The sequence below is a fragment of the Mus caroli genome, chromosome 13 (assembly GCF_900094665.2).
Source record: "Mus caroli chromosome 13, CAROLI_EIJ_v1.1, whole genome shotgun sequence".
Classification (NCBI taxonomy): domain Eukaryota; kingdom Metazoa; phylum Chordata; class Mammalia; order Rodentia; family Muridae; genus Mus; species Mus caroli.
Window position 1 is genome coordinate 18,914,882 of NC_034582.1, and position 17,912 is coordinate 18,932,793.

General features: G+C 39.5%; 1 protein-coding gene and 1 pseudogene across 1 annotated transcript; one reads left to right on the top strand and one right to left on the bottom strand.

The window, feature by feature from the left end:
• Nucleotides 1-4,960: 4,960 nt before the first annotated feature.
• On the bottom strand, nucleotides 4,961-5,857 carry LOC110308281 (putative vomeronasal receptor-like protein 4). The gene has a single exon (XM_021180731.1). The coding sequence runs from the start codon at nucleotides 5,855-5,857 to the stop codon at nucleotides 4,961-4,963; it is 897 nt and encodes a 298-aa protein (XP_021036390.1).
• An 8,705-nt stretch (nucleotides 5,858-14,562) lies between these two features.
• On the top strand, nucleotides 14,563-16,674 carry LOC110308471 (annotated as a pseudogene).
• The last annotated feature ends 1,238 nt before the right edge of the window (nucleotides 16,675-17,912 follow it).

The window sequence follows — 17,912 nt, forward strand, 5'->3', positions numbered from 1 at the left end:
CCAGGATCAGTTCTGGGTGCAGATGGAAACCAGAAGGATCCTTTCCCCAGCTGTTCCTTGGTTCCTGTGTCCTGGTGGCTCTGGGTGGGTCGCTCTTGGGCCAAGAATTTGAGCAGAAGTAGTGTTCTTACCTGTGCTCATAGGTGTGTCTGCATTCCTGGGAGGTCAGTTCTCTTCCAATGCTTTTGGGATATGGATCGCTGTGGCACAGGATCAGCTCCTGGTGGCCGTAAGTCTGTAGTCCAACAACCCAACAATGGTCAGTAATGGTTTTGAATAGAAGTCCAAAGATCTAACAGTTGCTTAGACCCACAAGGCAAGCATGTGAAGAAGAAAGAGCCTAGAAAATGATTCTTAACATAATTTTCATTGATTGATTTGGAGTTTCACATGATGCATCAAAGCCTACTAATTTCCCACCATTCTATATCCTCAACCCCTTGTAACCTCACCCCCCAAAGGAAAATAATCAGTTAAAATTAAAATTTTCCCCAACACCTTTGGATGTTACCTGTTCCTTTATCGCCTGTGGCCTTTTCTCCTGTCATTGCCCTAGCATCTCCAGATCTGTCTCACTTATACCACTCTGCTCGGCAGTCTCTCCTGCCTCTCTATCTCACATTCGTTCATTGTAGTGGTACTGGGAGCTGTGGTGTGTAAACCCCTTTGCCAAAATATCTTAACTTCCAAATGTTCATAACAACGCGTCATAGGTCTGGCTCAAGACCTCTGGCGTCTGCTATACCATCAATACTGGAACCTCACAGATGACTCCTCTCAGTTTTCCTGTATTTGTCCAGAGTCATAGAGATCCTGTGGTCATAACCCTTGGAGGCAGCCTGGGTGTGGATGTCACCATGACCCCAGATGGCAGTGCAAACCACTGAGAGCAGTTTATCAGGGAGCAGAATTGCCCCTGGACCAATGGCCCAGGCAAAAGCACAGAAAATGAGTTACTAAATGTCTCTCAGACACCATGGCATCAAAAAGATTCCAACTACCGGACATGGCCCTCAGCTGCAGCACAAACAGAAAAATCATCATATCCCCAGGTGACTGCACAGGCTCCTCATTATAGGCCTTTTCTTCAGCATCTTCACGTTGCTAGTTCCTCCTCTCTCAGTGCACAAACTGTTCTCCTCCGTTTCTCTTTCTCTCCCATCTCCCCACATTGTACTCTGTCAAATATATTCATCACATATTTGTCCATCATAGTGTCACTTAGGTGTCTTCCACCTTGGCCCCAGGCCACAGGTCCAGGGATGGGGGTGAGGAGTGGATTGGGGTTGAAGATGGGTCTATAAAGCATTCTTAAATACCTGCTGCTGGTTCACATAAAGAGAATGTTATCTCAATTCATTGAATGTGTAAAGCATGCTTCTATAGTATGGCCCACATGCTCCCCAGCAACAATGTGCATTGGGAAAATGCTAAAGGAAGATGTCAGGGGACCTCATTCATCTGGGTTCAGCTTACAGGACAGAGTGGAGCTGACCAGTGAGAGCAGCTAACTCTTAACAGCAGAGGGGTCTCCTCTGGTCATTAATGGTGCTGTTTCTAAAGTGCTAGGGAACCTTATAAGAATAAGTGAATTAATAATACAATTTCAAGTGCATTAAAGACCATTAATGATGGTCCCAGGAAGTACAAGGGATAAATTTCTTTTTCAAAGGATGCTATAATCCAGAGGAGACTTCAACTCACAACCTAGCCACCACTTCTGCAAAAACTTCTATGAAAGTACCTCACACCACCAGATTGCAACATGGGGCATTGCTGCATAACTGTTTCCTTCAGGTTTAATTATTCCCTCCTGGATGGATCAAGGAGACTCACAAGCCTAGGGAAGCTCACCAAACTTAAAAAACCCACATGACCTTCTTTCCACAGAAAGATAAGCAGGACATTTGCTAGAGCAATGCTGGATTCATGGGGAAGAGTAACCTCAACTGAGAAAATGCATTCCTGAGAGTGTCCTATAGGCAAGACTGTGTGAAAATGGAGGTGAAGTTGATCTGAGGTAAAGGGAGGTTTCAGGAGGGGGCAGCCGGGAAGAGAGGAGGGAGGAAATACTGTGATGTTGTACTGTATGCAGTGTATGAGAGAAGAATTCTATTTTCAATAAAAACAAAACACATTCTGATACCCCCAAAAGTCACCTACATTGGATTCTATAGGTTTGGGTATGTTATATTTTTATTTTCATTCAATTCTAAAATGTTTCTTTTCTCATTCTTGGTTTCTGTCTTAACCCACATTCCATTCAATAGTGATTTGTCCAGTTTCCATGTGTTGGTATACTTACTTCTATGCCTGCTGTTGTTATTGCTATCTAGCTTTAATCCAATGCTCCTAAAAATCTGTTGAGAGTTGCTTTTTGTCATAATGTGTAGTTTTGGAGAAAGTTCCATGTGCTTCTGAGAAGAAAGTACATTCTTTAATGTTGGATGGAATGGTTTATAAACATTTCTTAAGTCCATTAGGTTTATGGCTTTATTAGTCTCCAGATTTATCTGGATGACAGAGAGAGTGGTAATAAGTCATCCACTGTCACTCTGTGATGACCAATATGTGATTTTAAGTTTCTTTCACAAACTTGGGTACCTACATTAAGCCCATGAATGTTTACAAATGAACTATCCTCTTGGTCAATATTCCACTTAATGAGAATGCAGTGCCTTTCAAATTAGCTCTTCTGAGTAGTTTTGGTTTTGAAGCCTATAATGTCAGATATGAAAACACTTGTGCCTGCTTGCTTCTTGAATCCATTTTCTTCTAACACGTTTCCATCCTGTTATACTAAAGTGATATATAGCCAATAGCAAGGTGTGTTTTGTGAGGCTATAAAAAGATGTATACTGTTCTAATCTAACCTATTAGTCTGTGTCTCTTTATTGGGGCTGTAAATAATCATCATTATTATTGAAAAATGTGCACTTATTTCTGCAGTTAGTTGATTTGCAGTGGTTCATTACACTTCTTTTAATAAAATATTCTGGATCTCTTGAGTGTATTTAATCTTCCCATTAGTCTTAAGGACTCCTTCCAGATTCTCTGCTGGTTTAGTGCTAAAAATTAATTGAATTGGTTTTTAATATGGAAAGCATTCCTTCCTCACTAAATTATGATTGACAGTTTGCTTGGGTATAGTTGTCTGGATTGAAAGCTATGTTCTTTCAAAACTTGCATAGCACTAATTTGAGTCTTTCTGATAGAAGTCTCCATAGAGAAATCAGTTATTTGGTTGGATAAGTTTTTGTAAGTAACTTTGTCTTTCTGTCTTGCAACTTTCATTAACTTTTCTATGATCTGAACATTTGGTATTTTGTCTACTTTAATGTGTACTTAATTTATTTTCTTGTTCTCTATGAATCTTAGGTCTTGATAAGCATCTGTTTCAGTAAATTAGGGAAGTTTTATTTATCTATAAGGAGACATGGCTATTTTATTATCTTTCCCTTTAAACAAACACAAAACACAAAATCTCACAAGTAGGATCTGACTAGCTTCAAAGTTGCAGTCCTCTTGCCTCTGCCTCTCAAGTGCTGGAATACACTGTTAAACAGTCCTGCTCATCCATAAAGTGTAATTTTAATAAATAGATGAGCAATGCCAGAGTATAGGGTAAGAGAATCACTTCTAATATAATGTCAACAACTCCTCCCAAACCACTGCTTCTCAGACAATGAAGAGTCCTATGTAGCAGTGCACTGGATCCACTATCACCAGTGCTGCTCTTTTTACCCAGGCCAGAAAGGGAGAGGACACTAGGTCCCAAATGGCCTTTGGATCACAGTGTGTAGATGCACACTTATCTTCTGAGTCTCCAATGGTAGATGAACATTTTCTCTCATATCAATGACATCATTAATCTTTATCTTTGCTTTCTTTCTGGCACATGTAAGCATCATCATCATCATCAGAATCAGATCCTTTTGCACCTCTTTGATGATAAAGAGTTGGATGGTGCTGTGGAGCTCAACCTGGGCATTAACAATGAGCAGGTGCAGCCAAGCCTTGGTCTACTTCAGTCAGTTATAAAAGGAAATTCCACATTTTAAAATCAAAACAGAAACTATAGTTAGATATAAAATGAAACTTTACTGTGTATTTGCTATCGAGTTTATCCCTTATCTGCAGTCTTTATTCCTACAGAGAACCTTCATGAATGTAACAGCAATAACATATTTCAGGGCATTGAAGTTCTGTGATAACTGCATTGGGTTCCTATTGACTTAATGTACAGTATATGTCATTCTTTCACAATCTAGTAAAATATATTCTGGGGATTGATACTTACAGACTTGATGAAGTAGCCTAAAATAGCCACATAGTAGTAATATTTAGCAATGACAAGGTCAGATACAAGATAAGGATTGGACAAACATGATTTGATCACTATGAAATTTGATAAGATCTACCAAATTCACCTGCATGCTTCCAGTCATGTTAGTAATAAAACCAGATTTAAAACTCCTCACTAAAGCTACTTTCTTGGTGCTGAAAAGAAAGCTTAGCACTTAAGGGTAATGGCTGTTCTTAGGAAGAGCACGGGCACAATTTTTAACAATCATTGTTTTTCAGAGCCGTGTGTTTAATGCCCGTCAGTCACAGTCATTTGATGATCTTCTCCAGCAGATGCAGGCTCCAGGCATGAATGTGCTACACAGACATACATGTATGCAAACTGTTGATACACAACAAGTGAAAACAAATATTGAAAAGTTTAAAATATAAAGTGTTTTTATAACGGTAGCAATATAAACAATGAAATTTCTATATCATTATAATTTATTAAGATTACACTCAGTAAAAGGCTTGAGTCACCAGAAAGATTGTTTTAGAATAAACACAAGCTTACACTGCTTGTGGGATTTTGGCTTACCCACAATAATGGAAAACTGAGAGTTCTTTCATACTAATTAAACAAATAAAGGAGAGAAATATTTTTAGCTTCTCTTCAATGAGGATGCCAACATACAGGCATAAGCCCATCCCTGTGAATCAGCACAAAGGGACTAAAGATTGCATAACCAAGGGTCAAAAACTTTTGAATATTTATCATCAAGGAACTGTCTCCCAGTGACAAACTTAAAAACAAGGAAAGAGCACAATCAGTCCAGTAGAAGAAAAGAAAACAGAGCATCAAAAGGAGGACACTTTGAGCAGCTTTCAGCTCAGGAGGAGTTCTGTAGAGAAGCTTGGAGTTCTGAAGGTAGAGGACATGCTGGTGATGTTTGTGGAGGAGAAATATCATGTGGCCACTGGCTCCTCCCATGGCACCCTGAAAAACTGCATCTCTCAGAACCATGAGAGGGAGAACAATCCATTTTATTTCTCGACTTTCTGGCATAAAATAGCAATAGTTGTTGCTGTTGCTAAGCTGTGACATATTCAGACCTGTACTTGTGATGGAATGGATTAGGTTCATACTTATTAAACCATTGAGTATCCAAAAGAATGAGAAGAATGGAAGGATGTGCCATGCAGACTTTGGCCTTAGTCTGCTCCACCCAGATGCTCTGGGACTGATGATGATGGCCTGGACCACAGTGAGGAGACTGCTGGTGCAGATGGAGAGGCCTCGGGCCACTCTGTCCAGGTAAACAATGATCTTACAGCCTATGTCATCCAGGAAGTTTCTTAAACCAAAAACTGTTATTGTCTTTTGCAATCCTTTTGCAAGCAGAAGTACAATGTTTGTAAAAGACAAGTGAGTGAGAATAAGGTATATGGGTTTCTTCTCAGGGCTTCCCCACCAACTGAACATATAATTCACAGAAACAGACATGTTCCCCAGAATGCCAACCATAGTCATGAAGAGAAAAATTGTTTCCTTAATAAACTGCAAAACCATTTTTACTTCCTACGTAGAAAAACTTGTTTCGGGGATGCAAACACTTTTTCAAGAAAGTATTAGTAATCCCAGACATGGATCTGAAAAACACATTTTGCATAATAGCATTTTGTGGAACTCATGAAGCAGCCATGGACACATGTAATGTTGCAGATGAGGTCCCTGAAACTCCTCCTTTCCCTGTGGACTCTGGGATGCTGTGTGTGCTCTGACAAGTGAGTTTGGTGATGGCTATTCAAATCTAAACTTTTAAAGAAGATTTTTATTTTTTAACTCTACACTAGCAAAATGACTTGTTCAAATGTGAGTGTGTATGCGTTTGTGTTTCTGTGTGTCTGTGTGTGTGTATGCATTGTCCTTGTTAACTGTTAGCATAGTTGAACTGACCTCCAAATTTCCCCATCCAAAATTTCTTCCTCTCTTTTTCCTTGTATTTCATCATATTTCCCTATGCAATTCCCAAAGCTCATGCTGACCCTGTCCTCCTTCCCCACATCACACACAGACACTGGGAAACCCTGCTGCTCAACACCTGTAACATCTGTCAGACTTAGTAATACGTTTCACAGTGCCTCCTCTTGTTGGATATTTCTTTCTTCTTGCATCTTTATTAGAATAACAACTTCTAGATTTACATTTGCCTCAAAATTTCAACTTCTACGTCTTTTCTTTAGATTTATTTATTTATGTATATGAGTGCTCTGCTTTTATGCATATGTCTGAATGACAAAAGGGGGCTTCTGATCCCATTATAGATTGTACTGAGCTACCATTTCAAAGATGGGACATGAACTACGGACCTCTGGAAGAACAATCAGTGCTTTTAATTAGTAGGCCATCTCTCAAACCCCAATTTCTAAATCTTATGTTTTAAAAGTTTATATACAGACCATTCTATGATTTCACTCTATATAAATATTCACTAATTATTTTTACATGTTAAATAATTTTTGAAATTGTTATTATTAATTTTAATTATCCACTTTATATACCAGTCACTGCCCATTTTAAAGTTAGTCCTCAATGTCAAGTCAAATAGCTTAACGTTTCCAAATAAAGCCATATAGTTAGCCCTGAATCCTCAAAAGAAACGTTGAAAAATTTATGTAACTACCAGATTACACCTGGAGTGGAGGTAAGAAGAACCCTGTGGTACTCTAGGATGATAGTTAGCATAGAGCTGTGATCCCAGTGGCAGTACCTGCCATCAGGTACTGCAGACTTCAGGTTTCATGTTGTTACAGTGTCAATGGGAAGGAAGGCCACTGCAGGCCCTCAGTCCCTGAAGTACAGCTGCCCTCTCTAAAACAATTACTATATCTGTTTTGCTCACAGATTCAGGGTATCTGTGACCCCAAGGAATCACCTCAGGGCACCTAAGGAAGCATGGAGCAGCCATGCACCAACTGGGGCTGATGAGGGGAATGGGAGAGGGGGATTCATGAGGTGTGAGCTGCTGCCATTTGATGAGTGTAATTTATGAGTAAAGGTTTCTCAATATGGCTGCATGTAGCACACTAGTTTGGGGCACACAGTTGTGAGCAGTGACTCTCCCATCTGAGAGGTCATGGTGGCATTTGCCTCTGTGGAGCCTTGTGAGCAGTAGTTATGTCAGTTTGCTTTACAACCCACTTCTCCTCCTGTTTCTTTTCCAATCTGTGCGTCAGGCAGGCTGCTTCATTCTATATGAATCTGAGCTGACTCCAGGGTGTAAACTTCTTTGGGATGTTATTCTTCATGTTCAGGAGCTCCATTATCATCACTTAGTTTATGTTAACCTTTGGACACCTATTCTAAAATAAGAGAAAACTGGATATTTCATAGTCTTTATGGGTTCCTATGTTTCCTGAGTACTTGGAATGCCTCTGTTCCCTGTTTTGCTTTCTGTAGATTCCACAGGATTGCTTTTATGTCTGTCTTGGTGATCTAAAGTGTGACTCTCATAATGCTATATTTGGGTCCATGACTTTAAATTGCATTTCAATTGCTCCTCTGTCAAAGAGGTAATTATCAGTTGTGTTGGTGCATCCTAGATATCCCAATGCCATCCTAGATATCTGCACATAATGAAATCTGTTTTATGTATCAATACCAAGTACATCAGCATTTATGAACATAATTGTTATTTAGTGTTTAGTAAGAGAGTAGACTCTGTTAAAAATCCCTCTAATAATTCATCCTAACTTCTCACAGAAAATGTTAACATTCTCCTGCTCATTTAATGCTTGCTTTCCTGGGAATTACCCATTTTCTAGTACTCTTTTTCCCTTTCCAAACTTTAAATTGTATTTGAGAGGAGATTCTGATATTCCAATACATGATTCCTTTCTACTGAACTGGATTGTCAGAGACAGGAGAGATGAATCATCTTCCACGTTATCTTGAGAAATGCGATAGAAAATTAATTTAAAAGTCAGGATACACTTATGTTTAGATAAATGGATGATACCATAAACAGAGTGAGTCCCCAAAAGCCTTAGGCAGGCTATAACCTTTCATGGAGTTTTTCTAAAAGCAAGCAAGCAAGTAAACAAACAATACAGAAAGGTATTGCTATTTGCTGCTTAGTACTAGGATAAAATTAAGATGAACTTTTTCAGGGTGTACTAGTTTATAGCCTGGATCCTTTATAGCAATGTTCTCAAGATGGTGATAGTAACTATTACAGTTAGTGAATTATACTTCTCTCTATCTACCAGGCATACAATGACTATCGTTAAGGTAAATGTGTATAATATTATGTGATATAATTGAGAGGACAGGTATAAAAGGAAAACCATGGACTTAGGAGTTATGTTATTATAAAAAGAAACATGCCTGTATTTCAAAAATGGAAATGCATCAAAACTGAAAAGTACAACCTTACAAAGACCTGTGACAGTGTAGAAATCACAACACTGGCAAACTAATCACAAGGGTTTTTCTTTTCTTTTGCCATTATTTTCGAGACAGAGTTTCCCTATGTTAACTAAGCTACCCTTGAGCAATGATCTTCTCACAGTCTCTTGTGCTGACCTTACTGGGGTGTATTATGGTTATCTCCAGGGCTTGATAGACAACTGAAAATCTTCTCTGTCTTACTGAATCCTTTTAAAAGGTAAGGCGATAACCTCAAAGACATACCTAGAGTTCTGTCCTGACTCTGCCTGAGGATGTATGGCCATGCCTCAGCATTTCAGTCCCATTCCTATATCTTGTGATCTTTCTAAACCCATGAATGAGCCTTGTAAAGGTCAGAAGGAATGTGGAGGACCCAAGTCTCTCACAGAGCCTCTCAAATACTCCCTGTCTTGATCAGAGCGAGACTTCAGCTTTAGTGAATCTCTCCATGACACAGCTGAGGGCATCTAAGATCTTACCTCCATGTACTCACCTGGACTTCTGTGGTGCAGACAGGCTCTGGAGCAGCTCTGGGAAGGTGACACTTGCCAGGTCATATTTGTACTGTTTGGATCTGTGGGGCTCTTGGCTGCCATCAGGTACTGCAGACTTCAGGTTTCATGTTGTCACAGTGTCAAGGAGAAGGAAGGCCACTGCAGGCCCTCAGTCCCTGAAGTACAGCTGCCCTCTCTAAAACAATTACTACATCTGTTTTGCTCACAAGTTATTTCCAGCTTAATTAGAGTTTAATTATTTTGAGAAGAAGAATGTGAGGTAAGAAAATGAACAACTAACCAAGTTTCTGTGTACTGAGTTTCCCCAATTTCCTTACTTATTTTCACCTTCCCAATGTGCCAGCCTCTTTCCCTGGTACAGCACCAACTTCTCTCACATACAAACCAAGTGCTTCTCTTTCTTAGATCCCTTGTTAGGAATAGAATAGATGATGCTCAGCACCCTGGGGTTCTGATTCCTGAGGAAATTCCAAACTTAGGTTTTGTGTTCCTTGTTTACCTGTGTACTTCAGTAGTAAAGGTCTTTTTATTACTTCATTGTTGCACACTAAATGCCATGCAGCACTTGAATTATCAGTGCCTTCTCAACCTTGGCCTTATTCCACAATCAATGCTTACTTACTCTAAAATAAATTGAGGCCACTTCTGAAACTTATATGTGCCCAACTGGGGTCGTTCCAGACAATTTTCATTCTAGTGCCTAGGAGGCAACTTCCTAACCTGGATGCAAAATTATGTAAATAAATGTGTGTGCATGAGATTTGATGTGATGACATTATTCTTTTGTTCTTGAAGAGAAGTAACACTGGGTTTCCTTGAAAGATGAATGACTGTTCTCCCTCTTTGTCCTGATTGATGGTGTCTCCAAACAGATGTCCAGTTGACACATGAAAGAACCCGAATAGAAATGAGAGCTTGTGAGGAAGCAGGGATCTCTATACCCTCTATTGAACAGGGGAATCCAGGTGCAGAGAAACTAAGTTGTACATTATATATGTCAAGATAGATAGAAATTTTAGAAATTATATTTTCTGATCTAACAAGGACTATTTTCCTCTGATATCTATTTCTTTTCTTTTGTTTCTTTCCTTTTTTTTTTTCTGAGTCAGTGTTTTCTTGGTAGCACTTGCTGTCCTGGAACTCATTTTGTAGATCAAGCTGGCCTCAACTTGGAGTTTCTGACATAATTTTCAATAATCCTTTAAGTATAAGGAGAGACATGAGGGTCAGCAAGATGGCTCTGGGGGTAAAGGCACCTGCTGCCAAGCCTGAGGACCTGAGTTTAATCCCTGTGACCCACATAGTAGAAGGAGAGCTGACTGCTGAAAACTATCCTTTGACTTCCACATGCAACAAGACATGTGGTCACCCTCAAAGACACACACATGACATAAATAAATCTTTAAAAAGATTTTTTAAATGATTTGGAGATTGAGATATATATAATTCTGCATTTAACATGTGCAAGATTCTGCATTAATCCCAGCACCACATGTACACTAGATACAGTCAGAAAAACACATGCACACACACACACACACACACACACACACATGTACACACAAATAGAAAGTACAGAGGTGAAATTTTAATCCAATATCTCTGGCTCAAATTTCTTCTAGTTTATCTCTTTTTCAAAACCACTTACAGGAGAAATAATTATCTCCATAATAAAATGTGAATGTGGATAATTTATTGCACTTTAATGTATGGATTAAGATAATGTATATAAGAAAAAGAATTAAATAGACAGTATTGACACTGTATTTTCCTTCTAAATATATTTATCAGTTTTTTATGCATCTTTCTATAACAACAGAAATCTGTGTTTCTGGTATGTGTAAGTGGAGGTTCTATGCTGAGGTTTTGTTCCATAATTGGTTCTTGAGTTGTCAATAAAGAAGGTGGGGGTGGGGACGCAGTTGCTAGAGGGAAGGTACAGGTGGGACTTCTGGGTCCCAAGAGGAAAAGGAAGTAAAGCATTTATGCCATGCTTTGGAATGAGGAGAAAGAGCAGTCATGTAAGTCCTCTGGGCAGCTAGGGTCTGCAGCCTCTGGCACGTGTTGTGTGTGTGTGTGGGGGGGGGGGTGCTGTTGGCATGCGCTAGCTCATGCAAGTCACTAAGATTAGAGCAGAGGGAGAGACAGAGACAATAAATTGATAAGGGCATACATTTCCAGGCAGGAGGTGTCTGCGCCCAACAATTGTGCATAGAGGCAAGTTCTAAAAGTAAAGTAGCAGAGGGTGTGTCTTTTAGGTTCAAGGATCTCACAGTAGTGTCTTGGTAATATGACCCCTCAAGGAGAAAAGGCAAATAGGAAAGAAAAGTCAGGTCAGTGCTCAGAGCTAAGCCCAAAGGAACAAAGCTGAGCTGGGAGGGTTGGGAAGGTGAACACAGCTCCTGGGTTAAGGCGATAGCATGTTTTTAAAACTACACACAACAGGTATGTTCTCCTGAGTACAACAAAGCTCAAGAGAAAGTAGAAGTTCATCTAGAAGGGTACCTGGCAAACTTGAACCCTACTGGAAATCCCTCGCAGTATCTCTCCTTCTGTCTCTGGGCTAAGTTTCATGGGTACATTGTCATAAGAGTAATATGAACATTGTTAGTAATTACCTCTAACTTCCTGCCATGGATAATGTCACCTTCCAGTCAATGACATTATCATGTGACCTTCTTTAAGCTACTGCTGGAAGGACTGGAGAAGTGAGTCAGGAGTAAAATCCACTTTTAACTCTTGCAGAAGACCCTGGCTTTTCATTTCTAACCTCAGCTCTACTCCTACTTTTATTTACATTAGTTTGCATCCAAGATACACAGGGCTTCCTCGGCACATGAATGAAAAATATATGGAAGGAGACATAAGTTTTAGAAGTGTTGTTGAAATTTTATAATAAGTAAGGATTGTTTGTAGAATAAGACCAAAGTTGGAAAGGCATGGTATTTCAAGTCCCATATGAGATTTAATGTATTCAGTGTTAAAAATAAGCAGTCAGTTATAGCAAAGACTTTCAATACCTACAGACACCAGTAGACAAGGGATGCTAAACTTGTCCTTATGCATATCTGGGGTTTGCTCAGGAAGCAGAATCCCTGAGTGCTGAGCATCAGTTATTTTGTTGCTCTTTAATGAGGGTTATGAGGGAAGAAAGCAAGGCCTGTGTGTCAGTAGCTGGTCCCCAGCAGGACACAGCTTGGAACTCTGAGACAGTGAAAACAAGTCAGGAAATGTGGGAAACTCAGTACACAGACACTTGGTAAATTGTCCATTTTCTCACCTCATATCCTTCCTCTCAAAATAAACCATAATTAAACTGGAAATAACTTCTGAGCAAAACAGATGTCGTGACTGTGCAAAAGTGGGAAGCTGTGCTTCAGGGACTGAAGCTCTGCAGTGGCCTGCCTTCCTCCTGACACTGTAAAAACATGAAACCTGAAGTTTGATGGCAGCCAAGAGCCCCACAGATCCAGGCACTACAAACATGACCTGGCAAGTGTCACCTTCCCATAGGTGCCCCAGAGCCTGAGTGCACCACAGAGGTCCAGGTGAGCACATGGAGGTAAATAGTCACCCCCTCAGCTGTGCCATGGAGAGTTTTATTAAAGTTGAAGTTTCTCTCTGATAAAATCAAGGAGGAATTGAGAGGCTCTGTGAGCCTTGTGTCCTCCACTTTCCTTCTGACCCTGACAAGGCTGGTCCTTAGCTCCAGAAAGATTAGAGATGAGTTCCTAGAGATACAGAAACAAGACAGAAATGCTGAGTCATTGCTATCCATTCTCTAGCTGGAGTCAGAACAGAACTTGGGAGGGGGAGGGATTTTTATCTGAGGTTACCTTCTTATGCTTTTAAGGAATCAGTGAGATAGAGGCTCCAGAGCCTCTCAATTCCTCCATGATTTTGTCAGAGAAAGACTTCAACTTTAATAAAACTCTCCACGGCATAGCTGAGATTTTCAGATGTCTATCAACAACTTGAGACATTAATGAAACACTCCTGCAACATCAGCAGTGGAAAGACTGAGGCCATAACTGTTTTACAAGGGTTTACATAGGGAGTCTCTGTCTCAAAAATAACATGCCAAAACAAAAACAAACCAAAATCACTGTTTAGTTCCAGAATTGACAGCACTGTGACTTCAACAGTGTCACATGTATTTACAAAGTTTATACTTTTCACTTTTGCACATTTCCAGTCTTCAAATATTGGTGCATGTTTTCTTTTACAATAACTTTATAACTCCCAATGTGAAGGTTTTTCTTCTGTATCCATCCTTGAAATCTATCCATTCTATCACATGACGTCCTACACACTCATCTCAACTATACACATTGTATGTATGGCTGGAATGAAGAACTGTAAACCACTAAGAGTTGCAGTTGCCATTACAGTCTTGAGAATTCCTGCTGTGAGGATCCAGGCTGTGAATTATTACATCCTGAAGCAGTTTATCCTAACTTTATGCCAGCACTAAGTAGTAAAAGGCAGTAAGCATTTAGTTTTGTTAGCTTGCTTGCTTCATTTTTAGAAAGCCAGGGTGGATGATTGTATCCTACCTCAGCTTCCTAAAGGTTAGACCCAAATAAGGATCATCCACCCATTTAAACAGAAGTCCATCAACAGAAGTCCATCCTGTCTTTTAAATTAATTTCCTATAGCAGTTCCCAAGATAATGTGGAAGATGAGTCACCTCTCCCTCCTATGTCAGTTGACTTCAGTTAACATATTCAAATTTCAGAATCTTCTCTCAAATATGATTTGAAGTTTGGAAAGGAGAAGAGAGGACTAAAAAAGTAGGAATCCCCAGGAAAGCAAGCGTTAAACAAACAGAACAATGTTAATAATTTCCATCAGAATCTGGAGTGAATTGCTAGCAGACATTTTTACAGAGTCCAATCACTGAGTGAACACTTAATTTTTATGCTAAATATGTTAATGAATGCTGATAGGCTTGGTATTAATATTTGTAGCATATTTCATTATGTGCAGATATTTAAGATGGTATTATGATTCCTAGGAAGCACTGAAACTTTTTTGTCAGAGGAGCAGTTGAAAAGCAATGACTCACATTTCCAGAGTGAGGAGGCCACCTGGACCCAAAGCTGTAAATAAAACCAAGGTCATATAGGACATACACATTTAAATAATCCTGTGAGCTTAGCAGTAAGGAGAGCAGGGTACAGATGCACTCTAAATATTGAGAACACACAAAACCATGGAACCACTGAAGCATCTGGACTCCTCTTATTTTAGAAAAGGTGTCCAAAGATTACAATAAATCCCTAAGAAATGAGAGTGGAGCTCCTGAACATGAAGGATAACATCCTGCAGAGGTCTAAGTTCTGGATGCACCTGGGACAGATGGAGAACAAAGCAGCCAGCCTGACAAACAGATTAGAGGAAAAGCAGGTTCAGAGTCAAGTATCACAAATGCTGTTCAAAAGGCTGCACAGAAGCAAATGCAAGCATGACCCCTTAGATGTTGGAATCCCTGTTCACAGCAATAAGGTCTAAATTACTGTGTTGCCTGTAGCTGGCACTGGGCACTCATAACTCAAAATTTCACTCATCTCCTTGCAGTTTATGACATCTCATTAGTCCAATTCTCTTCACCTTGTTACTGTCCCCTGGTCCAGAGCTGTTCCTTGCTCCCTTAGATGCCCTGAAGTCACTCCCTGGAGTCACAGATGCCCTGAAGTCACTCACTGGGATCACAACTCTATGCTACCCCCCTCTCCTAGAAGCACCACAGGGTTCTGCTAGACATACACCCTGGCTGCAACCAGGGGTTGTATGAATTCTTCAGCATATTTTTCATGATTCTGACTTATGTGCAGGGTCCTAGCCAGAAAAGTTATTCAATTTGCCTTGACACTCAGGAATATGTTTAAAAAGTAACTAGTGAAAATTTATATAGAGTAAAATCACAGAATGGTCAGTATAAAAATTTAAATAAGATGTAGAAATTGGAATTATAAAGCTTTTTAGCAAAATGAAAATCTAGAAATTGTTACACCTGGTCAAAATGAAAATGAGAAAGAGGCCTGAAACTTTGGGGATTGGATAGCCAATGTGATAAAATACAGTAGGAAACTGAGGGAGATAACTTGGTTGGAAGAACCTAGAGTGCAAGTCACCTATTCTGGCTGTTAACAAGAATAATTTAGGTACACAGACAGACAGGCAGACACACACACACACATATACACAATACACACATATGCATTCACTTGAACAAGTCAAATGTAAATATAAAACATATCTCCATTAAAATTTTTGAATAAAGGTTAAAAAAACTCACCTCTCAGTGCACACACAATAACTCAGAGTCTGCAGAAAATTGGGGAGATTCAGGGACCTCACCTGCAACATTACATATGTCAACCACTGCCTCTTGAGCAGCAGAAAATGCTATTATGCAGATGTGCTGTTCAGAACCATGTCTAGCGTTACTTTTGCTTTCTGGAAAAGGTCTTTCCATCGTGCATACATGGTTTTCTACCTAGGAAGTAAAAATTGTTTTAAAGTTTATAAACAAAATGGATTTGCCCTCCATGAATGTGGTTGGAATTCTGGGTAACATGTCTGTTTTTATAAATTATATGTTCAGTTGATGGGGAAACCCTGAGAAGACACCTATATACCTTATTCTCATTCACTTGGCTTTTACAAACATCATAATTCTTCTTACAAAAGGACTGCCAAAGGCAATAGCAGCTTTTGATTTGAGAAACTTCCTAGATAATATAAGCTGTGAGATCATTGTTTACCTGGAGCAGTTGGCCTGTGGCCTGTCCATCTGCATCAGCAGCCTCCTCACTCTGGTCCAGGCCATTATCATCAGTCCCAGAGCATCTGGGTAGAGGACCCTCAGGCCAAAGTCTGCATGGCACATTCTTCCATTCTTGTCATTCTTTTGGATGCTCAGTGCTTTGATAAGTATGAACTTAATCCATTCCATCACAAGTACAGGTCTGAATATATCACAGCTGAAGAATAGTGACAACCATTGCTATTTTATTCTAGAAAGTCAGGAAATAAAATGGATTTTTCTTCCTCTCATGGTCCTGAGAGATGCAGTGTTTCAGGGTGCCATGGGAGGGGCCAGTGGCTACATGGTATTTCTTCTCCACAAGCATCACCAGCATGTTCTCTACCTTCTCAAATCCAAGCTTCTCTACAGAACTCCCCCAGAGCTGAGAGCTGCTCAAAGTGTCCTCCTTCTAATGCTCTGTTTTGTTTTCTTCTACTGGACAGACTGTGCCTTTTTTCTAATTTTAAGTCTCTCTTCAAGGGACAATAACCTAATGGCAAATACTTGAGAATTTCTGACCCTTGGTTATACAACTTTTAGCCCCTTGATGCTGATTCACAGGGATGGGCTTCTGGCTGAATGGTGTCATGCTCAGATGGAGAAATTGAGAAAATGTCTCTTATTTGTATGTTTAGTAAGTGTGGAAAAAACTCTCAGTTCTTCAATATTGTGGGTAAGGTCAAATCATCCAAAGAAGTTTAGGCAACTATTTGTTCTCAGACACTTTTCCTGGTCACTCAAGCCTTGAACTGAAAATTAATTGTAAGTTAAATCTGTAATCTTAGCAAATTACAGTAATATAGAATATTCTCCATTTTGTTACTATTTCAAAGGGATTTTTTTAAAAAACTTTTTTATGTTTGTATTCATTTATGGTGTATGCATAGGTTGCCTGAATTATGTCTGTGTAGCACATCCATGCCTGAGGCCTATGCAGTCTGAAGGATAGCATCACATGACCTGTGAGTGACTGGAGTTACACAGATTGTCCTGAACCAAAATACAGTTACTTTGAATTGAACCTGAGTCCTCTGGAAGACAGGCATGTGCTCATAACTACTGAGCCATCTCTCCAGCACCAAGAAAATGGTCTTAATTATGTTTTTAAAACTGATTTTTCTAATACCATGACTGGAAGCATCCAGATGAGTTTGGTAAGTTTAACAAGTTCATCGAAATTTTCTCATGTTAGTTTAAGAAATTCCCTATCTACTACCTGTCATAGTCTCACAAAGATCAGTGACCCAGTTATTAACAAGTTTAAAGATATGAGTGAAGCCAGAGGAAACTTAAGAACTTACTGCAGAACTTCTGAAACAATGCCGTATCCATGACAACCAGGATCTGAGTAATTTCATTTCAGTCCATGACCAGTATTTTTGCTGAAAGAAATTACTACAGATTCCATGTGCACAGATTTCCCTAATCACATAATACACTGGAGCAAATTGTTCTCCTTCATGTAATCTTCATGTAATTAGAAAGCATCCACATATAGAACAAACCCAATCTTCCCTTAGATGTAAGGAATCAAAACTCAGACCTCTTGAATGAGTGTTTCAAAGGAATTCTCCAGACTTCATCTACTAGATAACTTAACTTTGTTTCAACAAAAGGCTGTTTTAGAAACCTTTGGGACAGTCAGCTTTAATTATTGGAGTGTAGCTGGAAAAATGTGTTGTTTAATGTAATATTGAACCCTAAAATTACATTTAATTCTAAAGCACAAAATCAGTTTGGGGTTCAAATATAACCCAGGAAATATTAAGGTAGAGGAACAAAGACACACAAATTGGAAAAGAAAAGGCAATCCTAGGAGTTATTTTGCTTACCAAAGGGAAAGCTG